Here is a 27,928-nt window from a genome sequence, read left to right on the forward strand (position 1 = left end):
AATCGAACTCTCAGCCTCTGACATTGTAGCCAGATATCGAAACTACCAAACTACCCAGCCAGGTTCATATGACCGACAACATGCCATTTTACATACTGTGGCGTGTTAAGTTCGTCTCGAGAATTTTTTATGGGACAAACATGTCTGCTTTCGGTTGTTGTGGGTTTTCCGGGCTCTTTGGCTTTGGAAAAATCCACAACATTAGATCCCGGCCGTGAAAGCCTTCGCAAATATGTCTGCTTTCATTTGTAATGGGTTGGAGGAGTCCCTTGCCCGTACTTTCTTCAGAATCCTAAAGGCCTCCTACTTTTTTAAAAAAATAAATAAATAGTGAAAACAGAGACTTCCGTGTGTGGTGAGAAAAAGCAAATCTCATTAGCTCAGTTGGGCGGAGCAATGGGTAACCAGGCGCATCTCCTGGTGTCTGCCCGAAAGAGGGGAGAGAAAAAAAAACATAAGCTGACGAGTAAAAACAACTCCAAAGTTTAGCAAACTCTGTTGCAACTGCATGCATGCCTACAACGAGTGGTGCTTCTAAAGAGCGGTTCTAAAGGAAAAAGAAGTCACAGAATGGATGTTACTTGGTACTGGTGCGTCTTTCTCCTGGGTCTTATTACAGGTAGGAACCAGCAGAGAGCTTGGGGGCTTGCAGACGTGTAAAACAACAGCAGCAGTAAATAAAACGGAACGATCCTTAAGGGTGTGGGTAGCGACGTGGCAGGTATACGGTTGAGAATGGGTAAACTTTTTCCTCCTTAATTTAATTCCACTTCTGGAGAAGCTTCTGTGGCTTAATTAATGTCAGGCTGCTTTTAAAGGCAGAAGAACCATCCTGGCGTCTGTAAAGCCAAAAGGTGCAAGGCTCTATAAATTTAAATTTGTAAATGTCACTTTTCTGGAATTGCTGGCTTCTGTAGTTTAAAAAATGTTATATTTACTAGCTCTGATTTGTAGCAGAGGGAATGTGGGTCCCTCCAGATAGTCTTTGGAGGCTGGACCTTCATTCAGCCTTGGATGCTGGACCTGCTTCCTGTATTACAGTTGGATCATATGATCATTTCTGTTTGAACCCTATGATTTTATGGACAGCTGTTTGAGGAAGCAATAACTACACTCAATATGTACCATCTAGCATTAAAGTATGGAGAGAATGCAGAACAGGGCATTTCTGATAAGAGGCCGTGGAAGATTTATTTTATATCAGAAATGTGGTTTCCCATTTGCCATATAGGTTTGTATTTATAAGCTTTAAAGAGGGCTGGGAAGCCAAGTTAAAAAAATTTAAGCAAAATAAACTACTAATAATTGTGTGCCATCAAGTCAATTCCGACTTACGGTGACCGTTTTTCTAAGTACTTGGAAGGGGTGTATCATTCCCTCCTCCTGGGAGCTTCCTGGGATTATGCAATTTACCCAAGGCTATAAAGGCTGGTTCTTCCCCTAGGAAGCAATGTCGGGAATTGAACTCCCAACCTCCGAATCTGCAGAAACCTCACTGCACTATCCAGTCAGCTGTAAGTAAAATGGCACGATGTGACAAGCAGCCACACAGAGGGAGGTCAAAAAGATGACTCCATGGAATTAGGCATTTTTGATCATGTTCCCCAATCCCTGGAACAAATTGCCAACAAACTAGGTTATTTCTGCCTAGCTGCTGTTTAGGAATCTGCTTGTAGAGCCAGAAGTTGTGTGTTTGATTCCCCAGCTGTGCCTCCTTGACATGGGCTGGACTCAATGATCTTCTAGCTCTGCAATGCTAAGATTTGTTGTTGTTGTGATGTCAGGAAATTGCTAAAGACAGAATTATTTAAAGCTGCCCTTAACAACTAAATCTCCTGGATGCTGTTAATTTTGTTTAGTACGTATTTTAGACTTTATAGGGTTATTTATATTTATGATTTAGTTACTGTTTATGTATTGCCATATTGTTTTTGAATGTATGCTATTATGTGGAGTCTTGTGGCTTTTAAACCTATAAACTGCCCGGAATAGTTCTTTCACTAATGGGGGCAGCATATAAATCAAATTGAATCAATGAAAGTAAGCCCCACCGTATTCTCTTGGACTTAATCCAAGGTTACTGACTATAGGGCTGACTATGTGAGCTCTCTGCTTGAATCTAGAAAGAGGTATTAAAAATGTCAAGAGGCTTAAAGAGAAAAGCTGTAAGAAAAGGCAGTTTGGATTAAATTGGTATAAATTCAGCTATCTCATTTTTCCTCCCACGAAGTTTTGGTTCCAGCTGGCTGGATAATTCAGTGGTATAGGTCTCTGGTTGTGGAGCTAGAGGTTGGGAGTTTGATTCCTCACTGTGATAAGAGCCAGCCTGTCTGGGCTTGGGCCAGCTGTACACTCCCAGGGCGCTCTCAGAAGGGAATGGTCAACCACTTTTGAGTATTCTTTACCTCAAAAACCCTGGAAAGTTGAAATGGACACTATATAATACATACATAGTTTTGGTTCCAGTGTTTTATTATGCTAGGAGACAATGTTAGAAGAAATGGATCCTTCCTTGCAGGTAAATGACACTTGTGGGGAAGGGGAGGCTGTAACTCCAGGACAGAGCGTGCTAACGGCTCCAGGTTCAATCCCTGTCATTGCCAGGTAAGACTGGAGCCTACATCTGAAGCTCTAGAGAGATGTTGCCAGTGAGACTACCAACAGGATTGTGTGCATGTGTCTGTGTATTCCCTCCGTAGGTAGGAAATCTGTGGATTCTTGCTCCCGTCAGTTCTAGCCAACATAGTGAATCATCAAGGATTATGGAAGGCCAGCACTATCTAGAGAATCACATATTCCATACCACTTCTGTCCTATATTCCTGCATTCCTCAACATCTCATAAATGGTGGTATTAAGATCTTGGTAGTGTGATAATCTGTTTAATCCTAGATGTCCAACTAAAAGATGTTCAGCCAGTTAAATACTTTTTATTGCATTGATGATTTTAACTATAACCTTCCCTGTATCCTTCAAATGCAGAGACCCCATTCCAGATTATGTCTACTGCATCTAATGTGACGGATAATCCTTGGAACTCTTTAATGAGTTTGCATCATAACTGATCCCATAATTTAAAAGCCAGTTTCTTCAGATAGGGTGAGGAGAAGGCCATTTATACAAAAGGGGGGAGGGTATAAAAAGAGGATGGAAATGTGAAGATCCAAGATTGAGGTGGTCTGATTAGTAGTTATTAATAGCCCTTGGGAGTTGACACATAGAGATCTTAATAGAAATCATTAAGAGTTCTTTAGTGATCATTGGTGCATGAAATGTATGTCCCGACATACTGTAGGTATATCAACATAAATGTCAACGTATTTGCCAATATCTATTTCAGAATCAATATGGATAAACACACAGAGAGAAGGGGTGGGGAACATGTGGTCCTTTAGATATTTTTGGACTACAGCTCCCATTGGCACTAGCCAACACAGTCAGCAACATCTGGAATGCTAAGTATTTCCCATTACCAGTATATATCCACCAACATATTCACCTATGGCAAGTAGGCATTTCCTGTAGGCGACCCAACAGAGTTTTAAACTGGATGAGAATCTGCTCTCTTTCTCTTCCCTTGTGATAGGATTCAGATTACAAAAATTACATAACTGCTGGGCATATAAGTAGTAATGACGCAAACCCTACTGGGTTTACACAGCACACACCTGAAATCACACTACTGTTGTGTGTAATTGTTCTGGCTGACTGTCACATGCTTTGATATACTCAGATCATGCATTTGGTTGTGCCCCCAACACAACAGCCAGGCAGAAGAAAAATTGTGAAAGCTGGTTGCAGAATTTTTCTTATACATGTGATGTTTTGTAAGAGAACTTTGGTCAATTTTGGGGGGGAGGTCTAACAATTTTTAATACTAGTTTGTTATCAGCCTTGCTGCACATTCTTGTCAAACGACAATGGCCAATGCGTTCAGAAGTGTTTAGATTGTAAGACGACATGAAAGAAATTGTATTGTATTCCGTGACACACAAGGTGTTCAACCCCACCCGATAAACTTCCTTCCCAAGAACCATCACCTATTTTAGCATACCCTAGGGACAAACAGACCAGCATTATAAAGTTTCTCTTAAACAAGTTCTTCTCCTCAAGGTCTCTTAAAATCTGCCGCCCCCCCAGAAGGTGGTCGGTAAATTTCCCTTTTAAAAAAACCTCTTCTGTTTCCTGTCAACAGGGGCAGGAAAAAGGGAACTAAAACCAGCACAGAGCCCTTAAGGGATGGTGGGGTGCATTAAGCGGTGATGTGGTTCACTACCTTAACCGGCAACTGTGGAGAAAGAACTACAGTGGGGGCTTGACTTAAGAACGGCTTGAGTTAAGAACATTTTGACTTAAGAACCGCTCTCATAGGAAAATATTGATTTGACTTAAGTACTTAGATTTGAGTTAAGAACTGGAAAAAAAACCACATGGGAGGCAGGGAAAGTGCAAAATTTGAACTTTCAGTTAACTGTTGGCCAGTGAAAAGGGTGCCTGTCTGCTTCCTCACTCCTCCCAGCGTTTAGAGAGTGGATTGGGAGACAGTCTTCGGACTGCCTGGTCCTGGACTGCCTGGACTGTCTTTTCCCTGCCTTCCCTGAACCTTTCTTGACCTAAGGAAAAAAGAAACAAAATATCCCCCTCTTGCCGTCGAAGGCAGAATAGCAGCTTCCCATTAGTTTCTATGAACGGAAAAGAGCAGATACGGATCAAATGGTTCTCAATGCATTCCTATGGGAAATGCAGATTTGACTTGAGAACATTTTGACTTGAGAACCGCCTTCCAATACGGATTAAGTTCTCAAGTCAAGACCCCACTGTAAATAGCTTGTTATTGGAAATGAGATATAGTATATATTCGTTTTTATCATTTTATTCTTTTGTCACAAGTATCTGCCTATCATGGGGAAATTCTGCCACTAACTGCATTTCTGAAACTGTAAGATCAGGGTTGTTCAACATTAGGAAACATATAGCTGTCAGAGAGATAGGGCTGGCTGGATAGCTCAGTGGTTTAGGCATCTGGCTATGGAGTCAGAGGTTGGGAGTTCAATTCCTCACTGGGCCTCCTGGGAGGAGAGCTAGCCTATGTAACCTTGGACAAGCTGCAAAGCCCCAGGGTGCCCCCCATAAAGAAAAATGGTAAACCACTTCTGAGTACTTTCCACCTGGAAAATCCCTAAAAGGTGCTCCGTAACTCAGAATTGACTTGAAAGCACATTATTATTATTAAGTCAGATAGAACATACAAAGTTATCTTACATCATGTGAGTTTATAAGTCCATCTAGTCCAGCATTACCTCTTATTGGGAATAGTTCGCAAAGCCAATTGTATTTGTTTAATTTAATACAGTGGTGCCTCGCTAGACAAGGATAATCCGTTCCACTGAAATCACTGTTTAGCAAAATCATTATCTAGCAAAAAGCATTTCCCCATTGGAATGCATTGAAACCTGTTTAATGCGTTCCAATGGGGAAGAATCGTCGTTGTCTAGCGAAGATCGGCCATAGGAAAGCCGCTTTGCGAACTGCCGATCAGCTGTTTAAATCGCTGTCTTGCAAAGCTTAGGTCCCGACAACACCTGTTTGCGAGCGTGGAGAGAGCTGTCAAAATTGTCATCTAGCGAAAATCGTTTTGCGAAGCAGGGACCAAACATTGTCCAGCAAAATTCCCCCATAGGAATCACTGTTTTGCGAATCACTATAGTGATCGCAAAAAGTCAATGTCTAGCAAAAAAACCTGTCCTGCGGGGTAACTGTCTAGCGAGGCACCAGTGTAATATTGTTAATCCCCCTTTAACTTTCTCCCTCAGAGGAAGCTGAAATTAAACAAATAACATACAACATTGGGGAACACGTGCCCCCCCAATGTTGTTGGGCAACATAATTTGTCATCTCTAATCAGAATAGCTAATGGTGGAACTTTGAATCTGCCAGCCACAGAGGTTGAGATCCCTGGGGAAATTTTGTTTCTGTTTTTTTTAATGACCCCTCTTATTTGTAGTGTTCACAGATACTAAAAAGTTGGAAGACTCTAGACTTTCCAGCCATGACTTCCCTGTACCATGAATGGCTGGGCCTGAGAATATGGTTCTGTATGTAACGTAATTTATAACACACAGTGGTTTGCTGTAAAATAGTACAAATACATTGCATTAAAATGAACAGTCAGAATCATATCAGTGTTCAGAGAAAGCTTATGTAACTCCTTATGGTTAGTTGTTGCTAATTCATATGATGCTCAGGTACAGCTAAGTCACATGTCCAACTGACTGCAAAAAAAGAGAAGCCACCTGGAGCCTCATGAATTAGTTGCAATTAGCCATGGCAAGTTACTCAAACTACTCAAATAGCAATATGACTCCAGCTGGTAAAAGCATACAGAAATTAAAACAATTAAAAGACACACCAGTAACAGAAAAATAGAGCATCTAGTCGAAAACACCTTCCATTACTAAAGGCCTGCCCGAGTCAAATGTTATTGCTTGCTGATAAAAAGACAGCAGTAGATTACTCCTGTACTTCTTGTTTTTGTATCTAAAATGTATGTATACCTACTGCTTTTAATCTGTTAAATATTATCTTTTACTGATGTAAGTGGCCTTGGGTCCTTTTAATAGAGAAAGGTGGGATGACAATATTTAAATAAATCTTACATAGCAAAATATTCTTGTTTCTCCCATCCTCAGGTCATATTGATGGGATCCAGGCCGCCGATGCAAATGAAACCACGTCAACAGGAGACCAGCTCAGTTCATCGGATGATTATGGTGGAGCCACAGAAGCCACGATGAGTGCAAGGGTTGTCACCATTGAGGCTTCTGTGGCTCCGCCGCCAAAAGCTGAGAGTCAGGCCCGTGTTCAAGTGTCGGTGGGATCCGTGCCTCCCTCCCGTATCATTTTGGAAGGTTCCGACACCTTTTTGGAGTGCAGGTTCAGCCCACCAGAGGCCAACGTCACCTGGAGGCGATCTTCTTCTGACTGCAACAGAAGCTGTGATGTAACGGCTGACCAGCATCGGAATATTTTAGTGGACCGCAGGACTGGGTTGTCAAAACTCTCGTTCTTTCCAGCGGAAAAGAATCACACCGGCATGTACTATTGCGTTGTGTCTACGGAGAATGGGCACAAGCAGTCCTGTGGCACGTACCTCTGGGTCCGGAGTGAGTACAAGCTTTGTGACCATCTGGTTTGGGATCGGGATCGCTGTCAAGGAATGGGGGTGATGTGGAATCTGTTGGCCTCGGTGCTATCAACTCATTGTGCTCAGAACTCATTAGGGCTCGTTAGGGCTCAGCATCAGCCCCAAGCTGAGTCCCTGTGATGCAAAATAACTAGAGTAGGGGTGTGTGAATCAGTGGCACTTACAGTGGACCCTCGACTTATAGAATTAATCCGTATTGGAACGGTGGCTGCAGGTCGAAAACTCTGTAGGTCGAGGCTCCATTGACCTACAATGCATTGAAAACCGATTAATTCGTAACCGGCCGTTTTGGTTCCATTTTGGGTTTTTTTTCCAGTCTGTAGGTCGATTCTCCGGCTGCAAATCGAACCTAAATTTTGCAGCCAGAGAAGTCTGTAACTCAAAAAGTCTGTAGGTGGCGCCGTCTGTAAGTCGAGGGTCCACTATATGGAGGAGCTGAATCACCAAGTCCCCAGAGATTCGGTGAGCCTACTAGAGTTTGAACTACTACACTCAGCCACAGGATTTTGGACACTGGGTTCTGTTTGCATGTTGGTTTTACAAATGTGGAGATTTTTAAGATGTGATTGTGGAGCTAGGCTCCCATTGTCTCCCAATAGTGAAGCTCCCCAAAACCTGTTGCCTCTCTTATTATACACGTTGAGTTAATGGAAGTGTAAGAAATCTGCTGTATCATTTTCAGAGCATAGGATCATCTTTGCATTTAATTTATTTTTGGTTAAAGTCTTCCCAAACCTTTTACATGGGGTTGAAAGAGAATGATAGAGGTTTGTGATACTCTGGGGTTCCTGGATCATACTTTCTCTCTCTCTCTCTCTTTCTATCTGTCACTGTCTACTAGGAGCTCGGCCGGTCACCTTTCTGAATATGAGTGAAACTCTCAAAAATAAGATCATCACCGCGGAGGGTATCTTTCTACTGATCTCTGCCATTGGTCCTGGCCTTTTCCTGCTATTTAGGGTGAGCCGTTCTTTCCATCCAACCATCATCTGCACACGCAAACATATAGAGGGCACATGGCTTGTTCTGTATCCGTCTGACTATACTTTCCAGTCACCAGATCTTGTTCTGTTTTTACTCATTTTTTAAAAGGGCGCTGTACTCCCACCCCCCAGTGGAGTAAAAGCAAGAGGTCTGCCTGATAAATCAAATGGTTTTAAGCTTCTCATTAGGAGGTGAAAACAGTCTTTGCTCGATGTTTTGGAACTATTTCCAAAAAGATTTCATAGGGTGGTCATCTATATCTGATATAACATCTTGCTCACAAGGCGAGACAGAGATGAGGGCAGTTACCTGTTGGACAACGTTTGTCAAAATCCCACAAGACCCATGCTGGGTGCAAGATTCTGGGAGTTGCATTTGGAAAAAAGTAATTTCTTCAATCTTTGGGCTGATACAGCAATTTCCCCAAATGGCCGCTCCTGTGGGATGACAGAAAAGAGTTAGCAGTGGTCCATGCTGAGGGCAACGTTCAGTTGAGTCTCCCGGATAACATTGTGTGATTGTTTTGGGACATTAATAACAGCATAGAGGTGTGGAACGACCCTGGTTCTTCCAATTGATCAGTCCTAAGAAAGACTAAGGGACGTGGTGGTGCTGTGGGTTAAACCGCAGAAGCCTCTGTGCTGCAAGGTCAGAAGACCAGCCGTCGTAAGATCGAATCCACGCGACGGAGTGAACTCCCGTCGCTTGTCCCAGCTCCTGCCAACCTAGCAGTTTGAAAGCATGTAAATGTGAGTAGATAAATAGGTACCATCTCGGTGGGAAGGTAACAGCATTCCGTGTCTAGTCGCGCTGGCCACGTGACCACAGAAACTGTCTACGGACAAACGCTGGCTCTACAGCTTGGAAACGGGGATGAGGGCCGCCCCCCAGAGTCGGACATGACTGGACTAAATGTCAAAGGGAACCTTTACCTAAGAAGGACTAGGTCTGGATCTGATCCACTCTATTAATAAAGCATGGTGTTTGGTGAAGTGGATTCCTCCACCATATAACTGTTAAAAATAAATTCCATCATGCATGACAGACATTATATAAATTCCCTTGTCAAATGGCCAGGCCATGTTCAGATTTACCATACACTGTTCATCTGAAAATCAGGTTTCATTGCTGCTGTTTCATGAACTGGTCCTTCAGCTATATAAGCAAGTTTAACGGTCATGGCCTCCTGTAATTAATAAAACCCTGTCTCACCCCAAGAACATCTGTTTCTCCTTTGCCTGACCTAATCTGACTTTACTGTAGAGCTAAGCTTGTTTTAAGTCTTAGCTGTTGCTAATTCATATGATGCTCAGGTACAGCTAAGTCATATGTCCAACTGACAGCAAAAAAAAAAAAAAAGCCACCTGGAGCCTCATGAATTAGTTGCAATTAATTTAAGAGTTGCCATCTGATCTCCCAGTTCTTCCTAGCAGTTCCTAGTAATTTGTGTGCTTCCCTCAACAGAAGAGATGGGAAAATGAGCGTCTCTTGCAAGAGAAGAAGAAGGCTTTGGAAGAGGAGAACCTTTATGAGGTAACTTCAGGAAACATCTGTGCAAATTCCAGACCTGAGAGAGAGGAAGTGATAGTCTATTCATATGCCTTTAGACATGAAAATGCCTTTATACGTTGTGCTTCAAGACACTTCTCGTCTGGCATAGAAATATATAAAGAATGGTGCGGTTAAGCTGAGTCAACCAGACCAGTGAGGATTCTCGCCAGAGATTTGTGAATTCAAAAAATGTTGTTTGGTCCAAATGGGGGGAAAGATGGTGAAAAAAATTGCAACCTACGTGCCGTCTCTCCAAATGGCTTACTGAGATTCAGCATCTGTTGCTCTTGCTTTGTGCTGTTTGGTGCTGAATTAGATCAATATTCTTTGCACCCCATTTTCTTCACACTGGTTATTGCCTCTTATTTTTCTTTCCTAGGGACTGAATCCAGACGAGTGCTCCATGTATGAGGATATCTCACGAGGGCTGCAAGCTACCTACCAGGACATAGGGAATGTCAAAGTAATTGATCTGCAGCTGGAAAAGCCAGAGAAGCCATGATAAATAGGACTTCGCTCTACACAAATGTTCTTGGAGCCTATTCTTAAATTACTGAATAATCTCTCATTTTATCCTGAAGATAACATAGAGGAAATTCTGTTTTCTGCTGTGTTTCACAGGCTAACATATTGTATAACCCTTTCAAGTGTACAGTATAGAAACTGAAAAGATCTGAGTGGTTCTGCATGTGTTCGAAGATCTTGGTTTAAAAGGAAAATACATGAAATAGCAGAGGTGCTTCCTTGATACTTTGGTTCTTATAGAAAAATATTCTGACAAGTAGTATTTTTACTTGACATTTATTATATTCATTTCCTTTCTTCCTACCAGTAAGTTGGAGGCATGGGGTGGGGATTCTAAGATACAATTAAGACAAATACTTGCAGAGGGTTAATTCTATCATATTTTGTGGTTGGCTATTTTTCTTTATCAATCTGAGTGAAATACTCAGAGCAAACAAATATCTTCCTTTTCAAAGTTCATTGCTGGGGTAAAGGGAAAAAGCTCTAATATGTTTTCAACAATGGATGGTGCTGGTTGCTTAGCAGTTGTGACTGATGTCACAAGCAAACCAAATCCCATCTCTCATTTCTTAGCATCTCTAAAAATATATATTAAAATACCTTTTTCCCCCAGGCAAAATATCAGTATGCAAACAATTAGATTTGGTGTTTTATATTAGAAAAAAATACATGAAGCTAGTGATCTGTCTAAATACAAAGCATAAGCAAGACCAGTACTTTTTTCCCTGCATTCATCTTAAGGGAATGTCTGTTGCAAAGGCAGGAAAAACCTGGAATGGTAGTACAGAGACCCATTTAATTTTTGGCTCACATTCTGAACCATTGAACATCCACTTGTAAGCTTTCCCCCCTCATTCTTCAAGGGGAATAAGATGTAAGATTCATTGCAAATAAAAATGTAGCTACATGATTAATTAACAGAATCGAATACTAGCAGAATTGTATAATATGTTTATTGGATCACCAAAAATTTTTTATAAAAAAAGTAAAAATAAGCTAGTTTTGAAAGTTCTGAGATAATTCAAGGCTTATTTTTTTCATTAAAATATTTTGGTACCCGACTCTGCTTTTTCATTGTTAATACAGCTAAGGTGGTTGGGAAGAGCCTCTGAGCAGGGACAGAGAGCTGATCAGGACTATTAGGCCTGACTTACATCAAAGACAAATGAGACGTTCCAGACTGTGATCTCTCGTTTCCAAGTTCAGACACTGGTGTCTCCTCTTCTTACTGAGGCAGGCAACGTTCCTACTAAGGTCACGCACTATCATAAATAGTTAAAAGTAGGTGAGTTATAGCATAGTAGTATGGGGGATCAATGGCTCCTTTCGTGAGAACCACCATATAATCTTGTATATGTTGATATAACCACGGACTAAATTTCCTTTGTTTTTTTAGTGTTTATAAAATGTGATGTTAATAAAATAACCAAAACTCATTTTGTGTCTCAGAGTCCTTTGCTATATCTGCGATTACTTGTCATGGATACAAGCTAGCTGGATAGCTCAGTGGGTTACGTAACTGGCCGTCGACAAGGTAGTGTGTTATGTGCTGTCATTATTTTACTCCAGAACTTAGCCTAAGTTCCTCCCAGTAAGTAGGAATACAAATTTGTCCACTCGCCTTGCACTCTCGCCATCAATGCAGCATGATGCCTGAGAACAGATTTTTTTTATCAACTGTGCACTATCTCTGGTAGACCAAGACTGTGGGGAAAAGTGCTGTTCTTCACGTTTTACCTAAGGAATTGAGATAGGGCAGTGATGGCGAACCTATGGCATGTGTGCCACAGCTGGCACGTGAAGCCCTTTCTTCTGGCATGCGACAAACCTTTTGAAGTGGCTGCAGCTGGGTTCCCCCTTCCTCTTCCTCTTCTGGGTCCTTTAACTTCCTATCTGTCCCCATGATTCCCCCTTTAACTTCCTGTCCGTCCCCATGACTCCCCCTTTAACTTCCTATCCATCCCCATGAATCCCCCTTAAACTGCCACTTCCTGTTCCGGTTCTGGTCACGGCAGCCACTGGTTTCTTCCCCACCCCCTCATTTTGGGCACTCAAGCCGTAAAAGGTTTGCCTCCACTGAGATAGGGCATGATTTTGCCTTGGACAGCGATGTTTATAGCTCATCCTGCTCAATCCAAATTGGATTGGAATGGGCCTGAACAAAAGATACAAAAGCATTCAAGCAGTTGTGTATCAGTGAGAGATGAATACATGGTGTCTGTCTCCTGCCATGGTGCACCCCATAAGCCTTCGGAAGGAAGGTTCTGTCCTCTCCGTCCCCACGAAGGAGGAATGTCCCATAGTGGGGTAGGGAGAAAGTGGCTAGTCCTGTAACAACTTCTGGCTTCAAACTGTATCAATTGCAAAAACTAGGAGATGATTAGGAAATTCTTTCTCCTGCTGACAAATGACAGTATTGCAGGGATCAAACAAAGAGATATTTAAATTAATTGATTAGGGTTTTTTTTTAATTAAATAATCTCAGATGCATACTATCTTCATGGAGATATCAAATTTTAGGCAAAGTTTATAATATATTCATAATATTTTTAGAAGAGATGCTTCTTTATGTGGTGAAAGATTATTGTTAGTCATAGCCATCTGTTTAGGCTGCATCTGGTGTGCTTTTTTGTAATTATTGGAAGTAAACACAAGGCTATGCCTCTGAAGAAATTCTGTTGTGGGATGAGAAACAGATAATAAAAGGGAATACTGTACATACAGCTTTTAGTATCTGCTTTGGTTGGAGAACTATGGCTCTGACTGACACGGACCACTTTTATCAATATTGATGGTTGTACTGTGTTCTTTCATCCCTAGTTCCAGGGTTTGAAAATAAAGCAAGAGATATGTTCATTACCCTATGCCAGCTACATCAAAGGTTATTCATAAATATGTATGTAATTTCTGCACATTTTAATAACAACTACCTTTGAAGAGAACAATTTATATTAATGCAAAAGAACCCTATACCAAATGTTCTTGACCATAGATATAAAAACAATAGAATCACACTGCATGTACACACTTTCCACCTGAAGTATAGAATACTGTACCTTGCATTTGGTCACCCTGAGTCTACATGGATTTGTTATCTGGGAGAGGGACAGTCTTCCCTGAATATTTTTCTTTAAATCAGAACTCTTGACCCTCATTGCAGTAACATTTTGTGAAGAAGTGAATTGGAAATAATTTTGTGAAGATGGACCAAGTTTGGTGAAGGTAGAGAATACTTTATATAGGAATTAAAGCATAGGATAATAATAAAACTATTTGTGTGATAAACTTTCAGACATGTTGTTGTAATCACCAGTTCCATATTCATGTCTTTGTCACTTTTTAGAGTTCTCCAAGTAAGGTATTACAATCAGTAGTACTGTACTACAATCATGGTTACTGTCAGTTTATTCACTCTTGTGATGTACTTGCCTAGGCTTGATATAGTGAAAAACTGAATATTAAACCAATGTGACAAAGGAAAACACAGTTGTTCACTTTATTAATACTCCAAATAAAGAGAGAAGCTAAAGTCCTTGTATTTACACTAGCAACTTTTTTCACTATTATCTATTAAGGTAGCTTTTCTTCTGTGTGTGTTTTCTTGTGTTTGGTCAACTGTGGTGAGCACCTGAAGCCTTTCCCGTGCTGCCTACATGAATATGGCTTCTCTCCTGTGTGTGTTCGCTGGTGTTGGACTAAAGTGGATGAATGCCCAAAGCTCTTCCCGCACTGCCTACATGAATATGGCTTCTCTCCTGTGTGTGTTCGCTGGTGGGTGACCAGGTGGGATAATTGACCAAAGCTCTTCCCGCACTGCCTACATGAATATGGCTTCTCTCCTGTGTGTGTTCGCTGGTGTTTGACTAAAGTGGATGAATCCCCAAAGCTCTTCCCGCACTGCCTACATGAATATGGCTTCTCTCCTGTGTGTGTTCGCTGGTGTTTGACTAAAGTGGATGAATCCCCAAAGCTCTTCCCGCACTGCCTACATGAATATGGCTTCTCTCCTGTGTGTGTTCGCTGGTGTTGGACTAAAGTGGATGAATGCCCAAAGCTCTTCCCGCACTGCCTACATGAATATGGCTTCTCTCCTGTGTGTGTTCGCTGGTGGGTGACCAGGTGGGATAATTGCCCAAAGCTCTTCCCGCACTGCCTACATGAATATGGCTTCTCTCCTGTGTGTGTTCGCTGGTGTTTGACTAAAGTGGATGAATCCCCAAAGCTCTTCCCGCACTGCCTACATGAATATGGCTTCTCTCCTGTGTGTGTTCGCTGGTGTTGGACTAAAGTGGATGAATGCCCAAAGCTCTTCCCGCACTGCCTACATGAATATGGCTTCTCTCCTGTGTGTGTTCGCTGGTGTTGGACTAAAGTGGATGAATGCCCAAAGCTCTTCCCGCACTGCCTACATGAATATGGCTTCTCTCCTGTGTGTGTTCGCTGGTGGGTGACCAAGGTGTCTAATCGCCCAAAGCTCTTCCCGCACTGCCTACATGAATATGGCTTCTCTCCTGTGTGTGTTCGTTGGTGGGTGACCAGGTGGGATAATTGCCCAAAGCTCTTCCCGCACTGCCTACATGAATATGGCTTCTCTCCTGTGTGTGTTCGCTGGTGGGTGACCAGGTGGGATAATTGCCCAAAGCTCTTCCCGCACTGCCTACATGAATATGGCTTCTCTCCTGTGTGTGTTCGCTGGTGGGTGACCAGGTGGGATAATTGACCAAAGCTCTTCCCGCACTGCCTACATGAATATGGCTTCTCTCCTGTGTGTGTTCGCTGGTGTTGGACTAAAGTGGATGAATCCCCAAAGCTCTTCCCGCACTGCCTACATGAATATGGCTTCTCTCCTGTGTGTGTTCGCTGGTGGGTGACCAGGTGGGATAATCGCCCAAAGCTCTTCTCGCACTGCCCACATGAATATGGCTTCTCTCTGATGTTTGTTTGCTTATGGGTGACTAGGCAAAGAAGGCTTTTTTCACTGGAGCCATAAGAATTTATATTCTGAGCCTTTTTGTTTAAATCCTTTAAAAGTTGTGTTGGCTCATCTTCATTGTTGTTTATACAGGAAGGCATAAGGCACTGCAGTACAGCACTGGAGGAAGTACAATTTGTACTTCTGGACAGAGATTTTTCAGCTTGTACATTTTCTATTCTTGCAGCTTGTACTCCATACTGAGAATGCTTCCGCTTCATATGACGGCTAAGGAAATCTTTGCATGTGAAAGCTATGTCACACCAGGAACAGCTCTGAAAGGCCATATTTTGCTTCTGTATCAAATGTGACTTCTTCCTGTGAACTATATGAAGTAAAAAAAAATCTCAATAGTAGATCTCTAGCAATCATGAAAGAATTAGTTTCAGTAGCAAACACATGAGAGACTACAGAGACTTACAAATCTGCTATCAGGTAGAATTCTTAACCCTATGTGAATTAAGTTTGAGACAAAGACAGGAGTAAATAGAGAATTTGAAATGTACTGATACATCCCTTTTCTGCTTTCTTAACAAAACTGTTTTAGTTTCAGGTGCCGACTATTAATATTTTTTTGCAATATTCTTCATGAACGTTTCCTTGTTTCTTACATGCATTATTGCACATTACTTTAACAAGTTTTTATATAAGATAGCTTTTACAGAATATTGACAAAACTATGTCACTCTAATGCAACTTACTATCCTAAGCAATAGGATTTCAACCATTATCTTCTTTTCTTCAATGACATAGGTTGTAGATTAATTCTGTTTTTAAGAACTGTTAATTTCTCTGAAAGAATATGTATGAATTCATCTTTTCCATCCTCCGGCAGGGCTTGATGGAAAAGCGGATAGAGCAAGCTTCTGCACATTTAATAGTTGTGTAAGAGAATTGCATGGCAAGCTATACTGGATGAAGTCATACTCTGCATTCTTGTTAAAAGCACAGGAGTCCTCCCTTTTTCATTACCAGACAATTCTAATTGCCATTAAATAGATTAAAACAGTACTTCCTGTATAGCATTTTTATTACATGGAAGAACTACTACAGTGGTGCCTCGCATAACGATGTTAATTGGTTCCATTAAAAACATCGTTATGTGAAAACATCGTTAAGCGAAACACCATTTCCCATAGGAATGCATTGAAAACCGGTTAATCCGTTCCAATAGGAGCCTATTCAATACATTTCAATGGTGAAAAAAAAATCACCAAAAATTCAAAAAGACTCAGAACAAAGCCAAATTACTTTAACAAAGGTTTTATTAGGTGCACTAACGATTCCAAGCATTTAAAACATTTTTTAAACATTTTAGAATATTTTTAAAATAGTGAAAACAGGGCTGTCAAAAAAAAAACGTTAAGCGAAACAGGGGACCTAAAACTGTCATCGTTAAGTGAAGCAAGGTCCCAAACATCGTTATGCGAAAATCCCCCATAGGAAACATCGTTAGGTGAGGCGGCAAAATTTCCAGCAAAGGCCATCGTTATGCGAATTCATCATTGAGTGAGGCACTCGTTAAGCTAGGCACCACTGTACTTTGTTCAACCTTGATAATGAATAATTTCCGGGCATATTTTAATAGAAATAAATATGTGTCTTTCTTGATTGTTTAATACTTTCAAGAGCTGGAATCACATTTTCTCATATTTAGAGAAGGGGGCTACAAATTATTCATTATGTTTTTATACAACCCAGCCACACCATATTTCAATTTCCCTGAATTTGCTTTCAGAATCATGAGATAAACTCAGACACCTTAGACTGCATTGTTTCACAATATGTTACAACATACATTCTGACATCTTCCAGGCCAAACATCTCTTTCAGGCCTACTGCATACATGCAGCAGAATGAGTGGTACAGTCAGTGTCTCAGTTGAGACTGCATAGTTGAGGGAGGATATTTCAATATTTTCCTTTCCATAATAAATGCACTTTTTCTTAAAGGCATCTCCTAAATACAGGAGATACTACTGGTTGTTGTTGTTATTTAGCACTTTCATATCACTACACATTACTCTCCAGAGAGATTATATATACTACAACTGTGTACTCTAAGCAGATATAGTAAGAGAAAGAAAATAGTGAGAAACTTCCAGGATTGAGGAACTGTGAACAATACATAATCTAATGTTGTACCTTTTAATGATTTCCATCTAGATCCCCACTTGATGCCAAGCTCCTTTCCATATTCTTCTCCATACCAAACCAGAAGCTCAGAATGAAGGAGGATTACCTTACATGCTCTATAATAAATTTTCCCATGATACTGGAAGGCAATAAGGTTTTGTTCTTCCTCATTTCTGGCACAGTTAATATACCTAGAAGTCCAATTTCAAGAGGATTACCCAATTCAAACTGGAAACCAGAAAATCTTTTGATACTATGATATGATTGGATTATTTTTTTATTATTCGAATAATGAGATGAGCCTCTATCATATTTTAAATGCAATATTTGACTTATTATACAGCTGACCCATAACAGTATTTTGTAAAATAGCTGCTTGTACTAACAGGAACAATTAGACAGTATCATCCACGGTCAGTGTCCATTGCCTTGAGTCAAGTACAGTAATTTGGTTCAACTGGCTTGCAGATTAATTTGTATACACCATTCTATGCTATTAGGCCTTTCAGGTGTAAAAAGCTACCTTTATAAAAGGTATTTTTCTCATTTAGTCTCATCAAGGGTTTTACCTCATCCAGTTGGAATTTGTTTCATCCTTTCCATCAATGTAAACATAGCAGTTTCTTCCTTTAGTAATCTGCAATTAAAGTAAACATGAACTCTACATACCAGTATGGTAACAGCACTACAATATATAAAATACTGTAGTTCAAACACCATTTTAGTTCAGTGAAAAGCCCAGCATTAGACCCCAGCAAATAGGGAAAGTCTACTATAAATGATTAATAAAAACAGTTTTATTTTAGTTTAATCTGCCCTCCTCAATTGCCCATTCTAGGCAGTAAGAAAAGAAATAGGCATCTCTTGTATACAATATATTTAGTATAGCTTCTTCAGTTACTCCTTTATCACTCTGAGTAAAACATACCAGCCAAGAGTAGCCACTGTTAGCTGCTTCGTCTTCTTCTGTCATTTTCCCTTCATAAGGCCCAAAATGAATTCCTGGAGACAAAATTTTCCCTTCATTCCAAACTCCAAGACCTGCTCTGGGGATGCTTGAAGGGCCAATTCTTAAACCTGGAGGTAAAGTCAGCCAGGCTCTCTTCTCTAGTCCTATTTCTGCTGCTGAATCTTCAATGAAAACTGGAGCACCATGAACTGAACACTCATCAGTAAAGAATACCTGGCAATGTTCACAAACTAAGGGGGGAAAGGATTGGCAAGTAGTGTGTCATGATGGAGCAGAACATTTTCATTTTTATGCTCATTAAGTACCAAGTACAAGTACCCATGGTTTCTAAAGAAGCTCCCAGAGTCCCAGGCTGAACAGAGTACTGACACAGAGAATAACAATTATATTAACCTAACAGCACCTGCACCGATACATGGGAACTGCAGTACGTCAGACCCCTCTCTTCCATCTTTTAAGAGGATGCTAAAGGTGGCCCTCTTTCAAGAGGTGTTTAGGGACTTTGTACTTTAAGTCCTCAGTTTCTTGTTTATACCATCTTTGGGAATTGTACATTATATTATTGCATTTGTTTTATTTCTCTCTTGTTTATGGGGGGGTTCTACCCTTTTCAGTTTGCTGTAAACCACTTAGAACAGTGCTTTGCAGTAACTCAGTGGTACATTTAATTTATGAAACAAACAAACAAACAAATGCTTAATACTGGCATGGTGGTTAAAAGTGTTTTTGACATAAGAATCTTTAAAATGTAGAAATAAATAGAAGTACCTCAAGCTTTAGAGCAATTTGAATAATTTTGTGTGAAAACATTCCATGCAGTGCTAAATAAATGTGTAAGTACATTTTTCTACACATACTGTATGGGATGAAGACAGAAAATCTGATTGGAAAGGTATCACTTACACAAGTAATCATCATCATTTGGTTCATTTATTTCCATATATGTTTTTTTCTCTCTTTTCCGTAAACTGTACGTGCTAATTTTTTTGTCCTGCTGTCTCGTCTGGTTCTCTTTTTCCCAAGATACAGCTTGTCTCTTGAAATCTGAAGGTTAAAACATATAGTCTAATTTTGTAATACATAAACTCATGGAAAGCAACAGTACAAGTATTTTTGTATGATGCAAGCAGATTAAAGGGAACTAACTGTTGTCAATACAATTAAATGGCACTAACAGTTGTACAGCAAACATTTGAATCAATTTGCTACTAGAGAATAGAGAAAAAGCAGTACTGAAACAGAACAGAGGGTTAAATATAAACATGTTTGCATTAATATAGCTCTGTTGCAAGATTAAAGAGGATAGATTAGTACTGTATAGATTCATGCTTATGAATCATGTCTTATTTCCTGGACAGTATCTTGTATAACATAGAGCTTGAAAAATTACTTTAACAATATTTACTAAATAGTTGTAGTTTTGCTACCACTATAGTTGCAATTTAAAAAATTAATCTACTTTCCTATTTCTCAAAACTAACCAAAATCTTCATTCTAGTTACATTACTTCTTTAAAATGAGAACTAGAATGCTACAAGCCACCTATAGTACAAAAATCTTGTTCCCCCATCCACCTTGTTGTCACTTCAATATCCACAACAAAGTAGAAAATGCATGTGAACAATGTAATCTTTTCCAGAATTATTTATTACTCCCACATCCAACTTTTTCTACATTTTCTTCTCTCAAAGATTTCTACATTGCAGTTTGTTTGATAATTTGGAATTATTTTAAGCAAGTGCACTGCACTACAGTCCAGATAGTTCGCTAGAGTGTGCTGGTACAAAAATAGCAACAACTTGTAACATAGAACTTACTCATATATTCAATCCCACCAATTTTTCACCCTGCAAAATACATCACAGAATCAGGTAATTAGAAGTTTCAGAATGTGTCCTTTGTATGTAAGAATAAAGAATGTTACAAGTAATTGTAGATGTCACTAAAGGCATATCTCCTCATAAAAGGAAGAACACTATCTGTGTGTGCATGCCTACATGTTTTTAGAGTAGCTTTGAATATATATGATAGAAGGTTTTAGTCAGTATTTACCAGTCTTAGATTCTGCTGCAGGGTCAATAGTTTCAACAGACACATCTACAGATACATGTTTTTCAATTTTCTTAACGTCTTGGTTTTGCAGCATACGTTCCATAGTATTTATTTGCTTATTCTGAAAAAAAAGTTTTATATCCAAATTACCTATCTACCTGCATTAAATTTTACATCAGAACACTAGAAAGGAATTAATGATGATAGACCTGCAGATTACATTTATTTACCTAATTTGATGAATATTCATATTTATCTTGATCTTTTTAAATATTTCCATGTTACCCTGTTTCCCTGAAAATGAGACCTAACCTGAAAATAAGCCCTAGTATGATTTTTCAAGATGCTCGTAATATAAGCCCTACCCCAAAAATAAGCCCCAGTGAAGTGAAACCCCGCCCTCCACCCTTGTGCAAGAACCAGAAGAAGACATGACTGTATTTGAATAAATGTACATTGTTGTACATGAAAAAATAAAACATCCCCTGAAAATAAGCCCTAATGCATTTTGGGGAGCAAAAATTAATATAAGACCCTGTCTTATTTTTGGAGAAACACGTGTAGCATTAATTCAAAAAATTACTTTCTGGTATGTTCAGCTACATCCGGCTGGTTAGCTCAGTGAGTCAGAGTATGGAGCCAGGCATGACGAGTTTGATTCCTACCAGGGCCGTTGGAAAAAAACTTGGGCAAGCTATATGTTCCCACAGTACTCCAGTATAAGGGAATGATACATTACTTCTGAGTACATTATACCTAGGAAACCATGGAAATTGGAATCAACTTGACAGCACATTTTTTAAATTAATGAGACAGCCAGAGACAATGCCCATTCTTTATTTTTCTCAGGAAATAGTTACTCAGCCATTATAAACCATTGGCTCTACATTATGCAAGATTTAGATAAAAACAACTGTGAATTTGGATTGTCATTATCAACACCACCCCACACAATTTAGCAAAAATTAAGTTCTGTCAGTTATCTTTATTTAAATGTATAAATAAAAGTGATTTTGGCAACAGCCATATCAACCTACTCCCTTTTACTATATAGTTTTAAATTATTGTATTGATGATGGATAGCTTTCTGAAAATGTAGTTGATTTTATTGCAGTTATTTAAAAAAACACACCATGCATTGCTGTCCAGTCCGATTATAAGAGTTCAGGTTACTTTTTAAAACCCTTCTGTACATGTATAGATTTCAACAGCACTATGCTGTACGTAAAGTAGTTGTTACCCTTTTAGCAGCAGTTAAAGGCCTGCTGCCACTTTAGGCAAGTTTTAACAAACTAAGATCAAGTCCATCTTCAATACTGGGCACATGTTCTTTTAAAGTCTGTTTTAAAAGTTTTTAAATCCTTGATAACTTTTTAGATTTTTTTTAAATTTCTAATTTATTCTGCAACTTGTTTTAATCATTGTTTTGAGTCATGTCGGGGGCCCTGACCAGGAGAAAAGCAGCATAGAAATGAAATAAAAATATATCTATCAGCCTCTAACAATATTAAAGAGAAACACATCTCTCTCTCTCTCTCTTATCACAAAGAGTTGAACCGTACATTAAAAACTGATATATCACAACATAGGCTTCACAAATTACATCCCGTTCATGAAATGGCCAATAATCCTAATTATTACCAATCTGACACATTTTTCCCTATGACATTGGAAGAAGTAATATTGTAACTAAAGGATGCTGGTACAACTCAGTGTGTTGGGTTACCGGCTAGGGAGCTAGAGATAGGAGTTCAAATCCCCACTGTGCTTCTTGGGAGAAAGACCAGTTGATATCACCTGGTGAGTTTGTGGTTGGTGGAATTGGGTTATGTCCTTGGTATCTGTGTGGCCTTGGATAAACTGCAAAATCCCAGAGCACTATCAGAAGGAGGGACTGATTGTGGCTAGAAATCCCTAGGAGGCTTGTCATATGTTGGAATCAACTTGATAGCAAAAAATTTTTAAATTAAAGCCATAACTATTGACTGCAAACTCACTGTTGTTCCAAAGAAAGCTTATGATTCTGAACAATTATTTCCCAACCGAAGAACATATTGAAATACTAAAAAGAAAACATTACCAACTCAATCTACCAACTATCAAAGTCTTATTTTGTACATTCAGGCAAAAGCACTGAAATGTTACTCAAAATTAATTTGGCACAGTGTTTGCTCAGATCAGTAGGCAAATAAAATGAGAAAATTCAGAGGTGTTTGGAAATATCAAAAAATATCATACTTGAGTCAGGAAGTTCTTTTTCTTTTCTTCTTCTTTCAAGCTGCTTGGAATATATGGTGGTATCCTAAAAGATTTTACTGGAGTTAAAAAAACAAATACATTTTTTAGAAAATAAAATGTAGCATTAATACATTTACAGTAATTACAAGGATCAAGAAGTAAAAATGTTTCAGATCAAAAATATACTAAATTTTGGTACTATTACAAATTAGTTATGTACAGAAAGATATTGTTGCAAACCTAACAAACTTCTCAAATACAGTATAGTAAAATTGTTCCAATATGGGCCAAAGGATACATTGTGCACAAATGCATGCAACAGAGCATCAATACTGGTAATTTAAATGATTACACTATAAGCAGAGGTTTGCAATAGAGGTGCAGGGAAAGGGATGTCTTAATTACTTTGTCCCCCACTTTCTTTATTCTCTTTGACAATCAATACCCAGTTTTATGTTTGAAAAGAAATTCTGCCATCAAGGGGAAGCATTGATATTAAATGGAACTTCAGCAGACAGGTGATTCTTCTAGTTATGGAATTATTTTAAAAAGAGCAATTGTATCTGTACAAATCCATCTCTCTGATTAGTATTTATAATACTTTTCTTCTCCTCCATTTTTTTGGTCAGGATCCAAAAGTGCATTTCTGCAGGATCCTGCTTTCCCCCCATAATTGGCAATTTTCACATCTTCCTGAAGATCCCTCAATCCACCCTTAAAACCTGGTCTAGGGAGCTGATATATTCCCTGAAGCATGATTTTGCTCATACAGTAGTTCTACTGATAAGAGATACTTCACCATCTTCTCATTGCATTATAGGAATACTGTATGTCATATGGACCATTAATGCATTTGTGGAAAGACACCCATGGATAGAACAAAGAAAAGACCAAAACTATTAAGAATAAAGCTTCTTTGGAAAGCCTACATGGCTATAAGAATTATTTCTGATTTAACAAACACCTTTATTGGATAGTCAATGCTTTAGAATGAATATCAAAAGCTCTTTGATGCAAAAGTCTTAAGTTAAATAAATTTGACCATTGCAATCTTGCTTATATATCTGTGCACAGTTTGACAACAGGGTATCTATCATCTACAACTACCCATTATGTAGGGTTTATGATGCATAAGCAGGTACTAATACTCATGTGTTATGTACTATCATGTATCTTCTTCAGAAAGTGGCAAATCCAGAATCTTAGCAGTGAAACATATATATCTCAGCAGTGGTGTTCATGTTTAAACAGAATCTCCATGTCCAGAGGCAGTAGGGATAGAAGATAATTTTCTTGAAATTAGGTTTGTGAGAGGTAGAAAGACTGTTAAGGAACTGTTTCACCCAGTCTTCTTTTTATCAGTTCCACACAAAGCCTGAATAATTAATTTGTATTGTCTTCCACAACTAGACATCTAGGTACACATTCAACTGTACTGCTATAAATACTGTGGTGCCTCGCTAGACAGTTACCTCACATGACAGTTTTTTGCTAGACATTGACTTTTTGCGATCGCTATAGCGATTCGCAAAATAGTGATTCCTATGGGGGAATTTCGCTGGACAATGTTTGGTCCCTGCTTCGCAAACCGACAGCTCCTTCCACGCTCACAAACAGGTGTTTTCGGGACCTAAGCTTCACAAGACAGTGATTTAAACAGCTGATCTGCAGTTCGCAAAGCGGCTTTCCTATGGCCGATCTTCGCTAGACAACAACGATTCTTCCCCATTGGAACGCAGGTTTCAATGCATTCCAATGGGGAAATGTTTTTCACTAGACAATGATTTCGCTAAACAGCGATTTCAGTGGAACGGATTATCATCGTCTAGCGAGGCACCACTGTATTTAACAAAACAATAAAAGTAGATACAGGTTTTCAGCTAAACAACTGCACTGAAAGATCCACATTAGCAACATCTAGACCTAGCATTTGTGTGGAGTATTCTTCACAGAGACTTTTTCAGATAACTTCAGACAATTATATTACAGGACCACTAGTTTAGTAGTTTACCTATAGGTTTTGGTGTCCATTCCTCATCTGACTCAGAAGATTCATTTGCAGTTTTGAAGGTCTGCCGTGCATAATACATAAATGCTGGTTTAGGTGCAGGAAGACCTAATAAAAATATTACTGATAAAGGATTGCTTGACATTGCTTTATTGTATAAGGGCACAGTCTTAATTAACCAAGATAGTTGAGAGCTGGCTGAGATGAATCCAAGCCCTTCACAGCCTAGGGATGCTGGAAATTAATTAGGACTGACCTTGGCCTAACCCTGTGCTGGTATAGTGGCTACAAGTCTGGACCAGAAAGGGTTTGCATCTGATGTTACTTGACCTGATTCACCCCTTTTCTGGCTCTGCTGCTAGCTGATCTCAGCCGGTGCAATTGTGCTTGCAGATCTGAGCTGGCACAAGGGCAGCTGTCCCAACATCAGAGGCTTCTGCCTGTTCCAAACTGACTATCAACAGTGTATCTTTGATTTTGGATTACAGTAATGTATATTCCACTGAAATTAATACAAAAAGTTAGATATGGCTAACTTAAATCCCTTAGATTTCAGTGAGAACTAAGTGCAAATTGAATCCCACTCCAATGATTTATCCAGACCTACCACGTGAACCTATGCATAGGATGTTACATAGATGATTTCATACTTCTCAAGGACAATTTCAACATGTTGTCTGTTAATTAAACTCCCAGTTTCTTCTGTTTTGGTTCTAGTTTCCAATTTCCATGTAAGGTTACAAATTCTATTTTTTTGTTTACATAAGTTAATAAAAACTAAATGGTGTAGTTGAATTGGGGAAAGAGTTACAACCACTGGGAAAAATGTCCATATTCGATTTCCTGGTAGCCCATCTCCTTAAACATTTTAACATAAGCTTAAAAATATGATTTACAAAAATTTAATGTCATACATAGAACCCCCCTGAAGATTCTCTTTCTGCAAAGTTAGAATAGTGTGTCAAGCATAAATTCTTAACTTGCTTTTCTACTTGGAAATCTTATTGTGTTAATAAATCATCCATTCATTCCTCTCTTTATTTCCAGTAATTTGTCTCACCTAGTTGAGTCATAAATTCATAGTTCTCTTTTATGTTCTTATAACGGATTTTTTCCCATTCTCCCATTTCAGCCCACTGCTCTTTAGAGAAGTAGATGGACAGCCCTTTAAAAGTATCTTCAGCCTAATACATTGAAAAGAAATGGATATATGCACAATGTATGGTTTATTTAAATTTTCTGCTTAAAGTTACCTTTTTGCCACCAAACTTTTATCAACTAATCAGCTCAATACATAAATTCTAATCTCCAGACCAAATAATAAATAGCATGCTAAATAGCTGCATAAGTGGGCAGGTTTAAAAAATAGATATGATGCAAAACACACATACAAAAAAACAGACAAAACAAAACCCAACACTAACTATACCTTTTCTGTCTTGTCTGCACTCACTATTAGCAGGGGAGGCTTAATTTTAGGATACAGTCTTAAAATGATAATTTCCCCTTGTAGTAAGAGTAAGTGAATTGGTGAGCTGAATCCTATTGTTAGCCCCAACTGGAGTACAGTACACTCAAACTTGTTAAATCAATAATTATATAAGTCCCCTTGATTCAATAAGTGTGCTAGTTGGGAGTAGTCACTGGATTTAGTTCAACAGAATTATAAATCTAGATGCTGTGAAATATTTTAGGGAATTTCTTTCCTGTCAATGGATGTACTGCAGCACAGGATATTCTGTAACCCAGATCACTATTAAAAATAGTAACTTGTGCTTATTGAATTATAAATGTTACATTAAAGAAAAACAATAGCCTGCCTTATTTTTTTTTTAAAAAAAAATGAAAATCTGCTATCTTGATATAGCAGAGAAATGTAATAAATGGAAAGAAACAAGTTTTAGTGAGTTAACATTCCTAATTGTTCTAGGTGGAAATACTTTTTTTTCCTGGAAGATGATGAACTTAGCAATAATGGGTAACTTTTGCTTTTTAACTGAGTCATTTTATACATGACTGCTCAGAATTCAATGAATCTTACTCTCAAGTTTGTATGGATCTAGTCTAATATTTAGAAAAAAAACTTTTCCTTGGAATCCTTAACACATTGCTTCATTGATATTTTGTAGTATGTAAATTCAGCAATTAATATATTTAAAGTCAGACAATGAAAGTCTTTACTGATTTATAGTTCTTATTTGATTTATACTTTCTTTGACCTCATCATCTTAACTGACCATGCAAGCCAGTTAGTAAATATGCTGATTTCATACAAGAGATTAGCAATAGTACAACTACATAATGGATAAGTAGTTGTATGAAAATGTATAGGTTGATGGAGAATACTTTTGTTAACTTCCAATTTCTCCATTTTAAAAGTCAATTTCATTTTCTTCATCTTTGCCTGTCATCTCTTAGGTGTGCCTAAATAAAGGATTTCTTTCCTCCTTCATTTTCCTCACCTTGGCTTTTTGCCCCTTTTTCTTAGTATTTTGTTTTTTGCCCTTCTTGGTGGAGGGCTTCTCTCCAGTACTGCTTTTGTTAATACCTGACCCTCTCCCACCTCCCTCAGCACCTTTGGCAAGCAGAAAATTAGGAGATCCCCCACTGGCTTTTTCCTTCAGAGGTGGTCCCCCCTGATCCTTTGGATCTATCTCCATGGACCTTTGTCCATTGAGAACCTGGCCTTCAGTCTCAATGGCCATCTCTTCTGGGGCTTCATTTCTGTCTGATGTCTCTCCCCTCCACTCTTGGGCTTCTCCTCTTTTTGAAACATCATCTTTTTGCTCCTGGGTCTCAACTTCTCTTCTCATCTCTCCCTCCAGCCCTTGAATGTCTGCTCTTTCTGGTGTCCCTTGCCATACACCCTGAGTTTTTCCCTCAGACAGCATCTCCTGCCATTCTCCTGGGGCTTCCGCCTCTGTTGGCGTGTCCCCTTCAGACCCCTGGGTTGGCATCTTTCCTTTCAGCTCCTATACTCAAGATGAGTTTATTTCTCTTTCGCTCTCTCAACACCCCCCGTCTCGTTCATCCCCATCAATATCTTGTCCCTTCAGCTACTGTCAATCCGAAATGGGGTGCTGCTGGTCCCTCATCTTTGGTCGTTTCAAGTTCCCCCTGCCCCGCACATAATGAGGAAACCAGGACGCTCTAATCTTGTGTCCCCGATCAAATCTACGCGCTTCCTCAACACAGCCTCGCCTCGCCCTCACAACCCGCAACCTCCGCCGAGGTAATACAGGCGATAGCAGCGCTCGCCTCAGAAAGAAACCAAAGCCCGCCAAACTACT

At 39.3% G+C, this 27,928-nt stretch overlaps 2 protein-coding genes across 5 annotated transcripts; one reads left to right on the forward strand and one right to left on the reverse strand.

Annotated features, from left to right (window-relative positions):
* Positions 1–11,699, forward strand: CD79A (CD79a molecule). 2 transcript variants are annotated; one of them, XM_020807906.3, is made up of 5 exons: positions 1–619; positions 6,689–7,162; positions 8,045–8,163; positions 9,652–9,720; positions 10,118–11,699. In XM_020807906.3, exons 1-5 carry the CDS (start codon positions 571–573, stop codon positions 10,238–10,240), a joined length of 834 nt encoding a protein of 277 aa, XP_020663565.3. In that variant the 5' UTR covers positions 1–570; the 3' UTR covers positions 10,241–11,699. The 2 variants fall into 2 exon arrangements, with proteins under 2 accessions (XP_020663565.3, XP_020663566.3); XM_020807907.3 differs by having other exon boundaries at positions 9,655–9,720.
* On the reverse strand, positions 10,586–27,885 carry LOC110086747 (uncharacterized). Of its 3 annotated transcripts, XM_020807897.3 has the most exons (10): positions 27,101–27,885; positions 25,699–25,822; positions 24,642–24,746; positions 22,631–22,707; positions 20,393–20,513; positions 19,244–19,384; positions 18,299–18,570; positions 17,940–18,007; positions 17,380–17,561; positions 10,586–15,560 (listed from the first exon to the last, which is right to left on the reverse strand). In XM_020807897.3, the coding sequence occupies exons 1-10, from the start codon at positions 27,593–27,595 to the stop codon at positions 13,834–13,836; spliced, it is 3,312 nt and encodes a 1,103-aa protein (XP_020663556.3). In that variant the 5' UTR covers positions 27,596–27,885; the 3' UTR covers positions 10,586–13,833. The 3 variants fall into 3 exon arrangements, with proteins under 3 accessions (XP_020663556.3, XP_072836409.2, XP_072836410.2); XM_072980308.2 differs by lacking the exon at positions 25,699–25,822; XM_072980309.2 differs by lacking the exon at positions 27,101–27,885 and having other exon boundaries at positions 24,642–24,702; positions 25,699–25,824.
* Positions 27,886–27,928: the final 43 nt, after the last annotated feature.

Source organism: Pogona vitticeps, chromosome 9 (assembly GCF_051106095.1).
Source record: "Pogona vitticeps strain Pit_001003342236 chromosome 9, PviZW2.1, whole genome shotgun sequence".
Classification (NCBI taxonomy): Eukaryota; Metazoa; Chordata; class Lepidosauria; order Squamata; family Agamidae; genus Pogona; species Pogona vitticeps.